General features: G+C 44.7%; 1 protein-coding gene across 3 annotated transcripts; it reads right to left on the minus strand.

Annotated features, from left to right (window-relative positions):
- Positions 1 to 1,799: 1,799 nt before the first annotated feature.
- ap5s1 (adaptor related protein complex 5 subunit sigma 1) lies at positions 1,800 to 7,439 on the minus strand. 3 transcript variants are annotated; one of them, XM_036517146.1, is made up of 4 exons: positions 7,408 to 7,439; positions 5,467 to 5,656; positions 2,608 to 2,899; positions 1,800 to 2,254 (listed from the first exon to the last, which is right to left on the minus strand). In XM_036517146.1, exons 2-4 carry the CDS (start codon positions 5,646 to 5,648, stop codon positions 2,126 to 2,128), a joined length of 603 nt encoding a protein of 200 aa, XP_036373039.1. In that variant the 5' UTR covers positions 5,649 to 5,656; positions 7,408 to 7,439; the 3' UTR covers positions 1,800 to 2,125. The 3 variants fall into 3 exon arrangements, with proteins under 3 accessions (XP_036373039.1, XP_036373040.1, XP_036373038.1); XM_036517147.1 differs by lacking the exon at positions 7,408 to 7,439 and adding an exon at positions 7,373 to 7,393; XM_036517145.1 differs by lacking the exon at positions 7,408 to 7,439 and adding an exon at positions 7,342 to 7,391.
- Between the last annotated feature and the right edge of the window lie 443 nt (positions 7,440 to 7,882).

A 7,882-nucleotide genomic window follows, 5' to 3' on the forward strand; every position in this document is an offset into this window, starting at 1 on the left:
AACAGACAGTTAGCTTTCAACACTGCCTTCCTGTTTTATTATGCAATAACTAGTTTCTTGTTGCACTGTTACACACAGCTCAGAGAAAGGGTGGGGGAAAGTGCAGACACAAAGAAATTTAGCCATTTCGATTGGACTGTGGATCAGAACGGTTATCCAATCACAGCTAAGCAATGCCCCAAGGCTGAAACATTATGGCATAAAATCCCGGTCCCAAACGGGGTGAGTCTTTCCAGCCTGAGGAGTGCCCCATATATATATATATATTTACATTTACATTTATTTATTTAGCAGACGCTTTTATCCAAAGCGACTTACAAAAGTGCATACAGCAAGTATAGCGACAGTACGGGGACAGGATGTGTACAGTTCCACAATGAGACAGTTCTCAGCTGAGAGCAGCGTCTGTTTGAGGACACAGTACTATTGGATTTGTACAATTACAGCCTATAGGGCAACTAATACGATACACTTTCAAACGGCGGACTTCGACAACTTCAAACGGCGCAATGAGCATCAAGGTAAAGGCGGCAACAAGAGACAATTTAAAAGCACAATTTAAAAAGCACAGCAATTTACGACAGCACTGATGGGCGGGGGGGCAGCAATTGTGTGCTGGGTCAGTCCAGGTAGAGTCTGAAGAGGTGTGTCTTCAGGCCCCGTCTGAAGGACTGGGGTGAAGAAGCTGTCCGTAGCGAGACCGGGAGTTCGTTCCACCACTGGGGAGCGATGTAGGTGAAACGCCGATGTCCGGCAGAACGAGCACCTCCTGCCTTGACTATGCAAGGAGCGAGGCGTCCAGTTGCTGCTGAGCGCAGGGGTCGGGCTGGTGTGTAGGGCTGGATGAGTTCTTGGAGGTAGGCAGGGGCTGTCCTGTTGATTGCAGAGAAGGCGAGGGTCAGGGTCTTGAATCTGATCCTGGCAGCGACAGGAAGCCAGTGGAGGGATTTCAGCAGGGGAGTAACATGGGAGAATTTGGGGAGGTTGAAGATCAGTCGGGCAGCTGCATTCTGGATGAGCTGGAGAGGCTGGGTGGTGCATGCTGGGAGGCCTGCAAGGAGAGCGTTGCAGTAGTCCAGTCGAGGGAGAACTGTGGCCTGGATAAGGAGCTGCGTCGCGTATGTTGTCAGGAACGGACGAATCCTCCTGATGTTGTGGAGGAGGTATATATGTTTGCTAGGCTGGTTTGGCCGATACATGCCCAACCATTTTCCTCTTGACTCATTAGCAATCAATGGAGATTTGAAACATGCAGAGTCTGCAAACACCAGCTGTCTCGAGGGCTGGTCTTATGACTGAATTTGATTGGCTGAATCTTATTACCTGAAAAGTGCTTCTGAAGAGCGAAAAAAGTTCTGTGGGAGTTCAGTGCATGGAATGCTAACAGTGCTCTGGTCAGTTTTCAAAGCCTCATTAAAATGTCAATGCACAGAGAGAGAGGAGAGCTGTACAGCATAGACACTGCATTGGGAGCAACTCTCCATCAATCTGTTCAAGGTAGTGATTCACTCATTTTAACACCTGCTTCCCCCCCCCCCCCCCCCAGTATCACCACTAGAGAAAATGCTTGATCAAACACTGACTCCTAGTGGACATCTGGTAACACTGTTTCTGCTTTCTACTTCATGACACATGGCAATAAAGGGGCAATTAACACCAAGAGAAAATAATGTAGTTACAGAATAAGACAGTTATGGATGTAATGCCATACAAAGTCAGCACAGTACCAAAAAAACAATGTTTTATTGTTATTGTTTCATTTAAACTACAAACTACATTAATGTTATTAGTAAGGCAGACCTATTTAATTTGATGCAACACCAAATACTAGAGTGACAATTTACAACTTCCACTGCTGCTCAGTGCTTATATCTGACATGTAGTGGATTCTGCCTTGGCAGTCTGATCGCCTAAAGGCATTGTGGCAGGTCCTCCTCATTAAAACTGCCTGGGGACACCACAGGGACAGGAAAAGTGATTCCACAGATGCTTGAGCACAACAGCTTGTGACCTTGAGTACTTCCTGTGTACTTCTTATTAACGCCCGCCAATCAGAGTCCTCTCCCCTCTCTGTCAGTGATCTGAGGGGTGTGGTGTTAGAGTTTGGCCCCACCCCACATCGTGCTCATTTGGCCATGTATGCAGCCAGCTCTTTCTCCAGGCTGTGGGTGAAGCGGTGGTTGAGGAAGAGGAGCTGTCCATGGGGCAGCAGGCGGTGCAGCAGGGCCTCTATGCGGTCACTCTTTAGCAGAACCTGCAGAAGAGTCACATACTGGTTAAGACATAGCAGAAAAGGATGAAACCCCTGCATTAATCACACTCTTGTGTTCACCTTCTTGGGCTCCACAGTATTGGCTCCACTGTTGTGCAAGGGTCACATCCTCACTCTGCCCAACTCCCACCCCCATGCTCCTTGTCTCTCCCAAGCCTCCCTCCTGCCCTTGTCCGAGTCTCCTTTTTCTCCAAACTCTGTCACATTCCTACAAACAGTACCCAGTCACCCCCCCCCCCCCCCCCACCTCTGCCTCTCCAATCCCCTCCTCTCTGCTCCTCCAATCCCTTGTCCTCCCTCCCCTTCCCTATGCCCCTCTGTTTCCACTGCCCCACCTCGCTCCCTGGGCCTAGCATGCGCAGGTTCTCCAGACAGTGGCGTGCCAGGCTGCGTAGGGTTCCCTCAGCCAGTAGCAGGTTCTCATGGGGCTCGCAGACCAGCGTGAAGCCCAGGGCCTGCACAGCCAGCCAGAGCACACTGCGTTCCCTGGGGAAGGGGTCCCCTGTAGCCAGCCGCAACACCCCACTCTCCGCCTCCTGAAGTGCCACCAACTCCTCGCCTAGCCCCGCCTCCATGGCAGGCTGTCCCGCAGCCTCACGCAACAGGGCACATGCGCTCTGCACCTGCCTGGAGAGAGGCAGGAGGGGCTTAGTGAAGATCTGAAAAACACTGGACACCTTGAGTCCCCAACCCCATCCCCAACAAGGAGATTTAAAATAACTCATTTATAACTGTACACAGAATATTTGCAACAATGATGTTTGTCAGGAAATTACTGCCTGCAAAGTACATAAACCAGCTAGGAAGCTAGTAAATTTCCATCTTTACTACAGTGTGAGTTATTTTATGTATTCTCTGCTAAGCCCCTACTATCCTGTTTTTTTAGTACTGCACTGAAATCTGATTTACTGTCCATTTGTTGTGAATCCAATGCTCAATGTAGCTTAACAAACACTCGTGAATACTGTGGATGGCCTTCCTTTGTCTCAGCGTTCTTCTAAATGTTTTAAGACCAAGTAATTCCCTTTCAGCAGTTTTATTCACATCTTTAACAAAGTGCTGTTAAGAATGGATCACAACACATCACACACACACACTTTTTGTTTCAGTTTTTATTTGGCACCACACAGCTAGAGGCAGCCTCCCTTCCAGGTGTGCCTAAAAGGGTGAACTACTGACCCTAAGGGGAGGAGAGGAAATACAAATCCATGGCTGCAAAGCTGGAACAGGAAGGAGATATTGGTAACTAGGTTTGATGCAGTCTGGACTAGGGTTGAGTACCGAAACCCAGTGCCATATTCCTATAGGACCAGTATCTACCGGACCAAATCGCAAAGCAAATTTTGGTCCCTCATTTCAGTGCCACTTTGGGCATACTCACACTAGGCCCAGTTGTCTTGTACCGTGCCCAAGCACGACTGTCCCCCCTCCCCATTCCCCCACTGGCCTGCGCTCAAATTGCGCTTAACGTTCTGGGCCCGAGCACGCTTACATCATCACGATGCGACTTTTTGTGTTGAAGAAAAGTGCTCTTGCACAGCACAATGGAGTTCATGATTGTACTTACTTTGTGGCTTATTTGGAGTTGTTTTTGGCGCGGTGACACACGGTTCTCTCACATGCCTTATAGATTTATCGATTATGCAATGCAGCAATTTTCAGTTAATCGTCCTGGATAAGAATGCCTGAGCAGCTGTCGATTGAAATATTTGCCCTCTTGTGCTCCGAAACGGACGTTACAGGCAACGGAAGCATCACCGCATGTGATCGTTAGTTAACATTAAACTTGCTCTGATGGCAGCAGGTAGCCTACCGTTAGCTAGTAGCTACCTTAAATACGGTTAAAATGCCTAAAGCTAAACGTGTCTAAAGTGTGGCTGTATTTCACTCAAAATGATTCCAACACTGGGACATGCAACAAATGTTTAAAAACAATTGCATGTAAAGGGGGGGAACATGTAAAATTTAATGAAGCATCTGACGACGCACGGGATACACTTGAAAGCAGAGGGATGCACCGTGTTCAATTATTTGCGCACATCATCCGGCAGTGTGGGCATCCCTGGCCCCAGTGACGGGGAGACAATTATTGATACCATTGTCGTTGGGTTAGGTTTTATTTATTATGTGAATTTGTTAAATATATAAATATAAACTGTTAACTGTGTAACTGTGTAAATTAAACTGTTAACATATATATTATTATAATATATTGTTCAATTTCAAGTTCAAATTAGCATTCTTTAATGTCGTCGACCGTCGTCGGGTACAGCCCTAGTATTATACGGTGCAGCACAACTTCCAACTCTCGGAATGTTGGCTTTACACACATTACAAGTTGCTGTCTTGCTTTTCTGTGATTCAGGACTAAAATATCTCCAAACTAAGGACATGTTGAGTTGATAGCTAGTAAAGTTAACAGTTGGCTCACTCAGTTGCAGACTAATGGTCCAGCGCTCCGCCTGTATGTCTAACTCATAGAACTCTAGGAGACAAAAAAAAATATGCGGACTACTGGATATCTTTGTAGAACTGTTTAATTACTAATTAATTAATGCGTTAATCGGAGTGTGGGCTTAAAATTGCATGATTAGGCTACATATTTATAATTCATAAAAACATCAGACTATGGAATCTGGATCGGTAACGTCAGTCCATATCCGATGAGTGAATTACGTCAGTATGGGCACCCGATACCGACACTGGATCGGATCGGTCCCAACTCTAGTTTGTTGGGCTGTTTTGTGTCACTGGGACTCACCAGACTGTGTTGTTTGGAGCCACCTGTTTGCTGTCATTACCTTGATGTGTGGAGTTGGACGGTCATCTTGGTTCCATCATTTTTAATAAAATTAAACTGAACAAGCCACCACTGGGTTTCTGTTGGTTGTGGGAGCTCACCAGACAGCACTGGCCTGTAAGGTGATCCCCAGTGTTGATGAGTTCACCATGGCTACCCTGGATTACCAGGTCTGCCTCATGCCACTTTTGGGTTTATTTTGCTATACACTCACACTCAACACACAATTAAGCTACGCTAGCTATTCCCCTTTACAGCCATTTTTGCATCATTGATTTTCAGCCAAGGAAGCTAGGCATAACAGTATGCTGTTCAAGGTCTTGAACAGAGGCTCTGAATGTCTACATTTCAGACACTGATGGATGCAGCGCTGCCTCCATACCAAACCTCTCACCTAGCCACCACAGCAAGCTTCTCCTTCTGAAGCAGGCGTCTCTCCTCTGGACCCAGGTCACGGTCTGGTGCAAACACAACTGTGTCCTCTGGACCAAACACATGCGAGAACAAGACCCGGCTCCCCCCAGCGGACAGCACACCAATGGGACACAGTGTGTGGATGAGGAAGCAGTGCACCATGGCGCCCCCTAGTGCATGCAGAACATGAAGAGAGATATTTTCCTAATGCTTCACATTTCAGACAGCTTCATTCAGTGTGCTACAATTCCACATGTCCTAACAGCACGCAAGGCAGTCGACAATTTAATGGACATATTGTCTCCCAACAGACACTACTGACAAACAAAAATGTACTATTACAATTATTATTACTATTACAAAAAGAATAAACATAGCAATGACAGCAACCATATACAGCACTGTTTTTGGTAGATGGAAAAAAATACTCGTAAGGCTGAGGTCTACTGTTCAGAACATATCTGAAAATACCCACACTTCTACCAAACAAACACTGCAAAAACATTTTTAAATAACATGTCTTGCTGTAAGTATGGCCAAAAACAGAGGCAGAATTCAGGCACAGGAGAGAAAGACATGGGTGCATGCCTAAGCAATACACAAGACTACCTTTGACCAAAAGTTAAAAGTTAAGCAGAAAAATGACAAATGGAAATCCAATTTTGGTGTGTCACTGTCACAATCAATATCCACTATTTTTAATATCTACTAACATTTTTTCTCTTGTTTTTTTTTTTTGCAGCCTACATTGCACAGTTAATGAGCTGGGGGCATCTGCAAAAACAAAGCATGCAAAACAATTTCCCACCAAATAAGCACCAGCATTCTTTGACAATGTATGACAGAGTACCATTTCATTTTTACAGTTCAGCAACACACTGCTGTAATGCGGAAGGACAAATCATGAGCTTTTATCAAATGAGCTATGAGCAGCTATGTGCAGTTTAGAAACAATGGGAATGTTTGTTACTTTAATTCCTACACTATCCTTCAGTGAAAAAAAGTTCTGTACTCATTCATGCTAGTGAAGAAGTTGTGCTTCATCTGGAACAGCTACAGTCATGCCTCAGAATTCCTTTTAGTTTTATAGACCACACGAGAGACACAACAGTAAGCGCTCTCTGTTCCTCTTGCCAACACTGATCATCTGGAGAGCAAACACTTCATGTAACTGGCTCGGGATCAGCGACGCTGAATATTCAGTGCAATCCCAGTATTAATATTTAGACACTGCATAGACAGCACAGACACTGCTTTCTTCTGTCCATTGGGCGAAATATGGCATATTACCACATCTCAGAGCATTGCTTGAGTTGTCGGAATTAATTTTGCAAATCACTACCACAACCGAAGTGAGCTCATGAGTCGAGTTGTAGGGTTTAGTTTTCGAAACCAGTCTTGAAATTTGGGGAAGTTGTTAAAAGGGTTTGTTTTCTTATTTCCAATCTGTTTTGGTTTCCATAATTACACTTATGAAATTAAAAAGAAAAAATACAATACTGCCTACATTGTCAAGTTTCAGTTGTGTCAAAGATGTGACGTGAAAGCAGACATTGGTCCTGTCTAAGGGTGTTCAAGGGGAAAAATTACTAGTTTAATGATCATGGCACCGTCCGAATGGGTCAGCCCATCCGTGAAGGTCAGGAATCGAATATCCAACAACGCCAACTAAGTTTCACACTAAAAGCAGACCGTCAAAACCGGTCAGCGTTCACGGCTATGGTCCTTGCCTAGGTCGATTTTTTTTATTTTATGATAAATACATCATATTTTCTAGGCTAATTATTTAGGCTAAAGCTCGCTTATTAGCTAGCTAACATAATGTCGAAGGCTAAAAGCATACGGACATTCAGACCTAATGATAAATACATCATGCGTCACCTAACTCTTCTATTAACGCCTCGATACCGCTTGTTCTTACCTTCTTGTACATGCAAGTCCTACCGATTTCGCTTCCTATTCTTCCTCAAGCGTGAATTCGTGTTGGGAGATGTAGTCTTTTCCGGTAAGAGAGTGGTGGGAAAGCCTTTCGATCATAGAAGAATAAAACTACATTTCCCAAAACAATCCGGCAGTTCCTGGATTGAAAGGAAACGGCGCACTACCGCAACCGTCTGTGGTTGGTCTATATTTATTGAAATTTTATTTTACACCAATCGTAGGAACATCCGCGTTTCTTAAAACAAACAAAAATCATATAAGTTTCTCCCTCTGAAAAATAGTAACTATCGTACAGTTTCTATATAAAACTAAAAACGCTTTTCGCCATGTTACTCATAATCATACTCGTAAGTTGTTTATGCGTAGGTCTGTCTGTCCTAGAACATGGATATGTTTCAGAAACGCAAGTCATATATTCCTCTTGTGTCAGTACATACACTCTTAGAAAAAAAAGC

The sequence above is a fragment of the Megalops cyprinoides genome, chromosome 22 (genome assembly GCF_013368585.1).
Source record: "Megalops cyprinoides isolate fMegCyp1 chromosome 22, fMegCyp1.pri, whole genome shotgun sequence".
NCBI classification, from domain to species: domain Eukaryota; kingdom Metazoa; phylum Chordata; class Actinopteri; order Elopiformes; family Megalopidae; genus Megalops; species Megalops cyprinoides.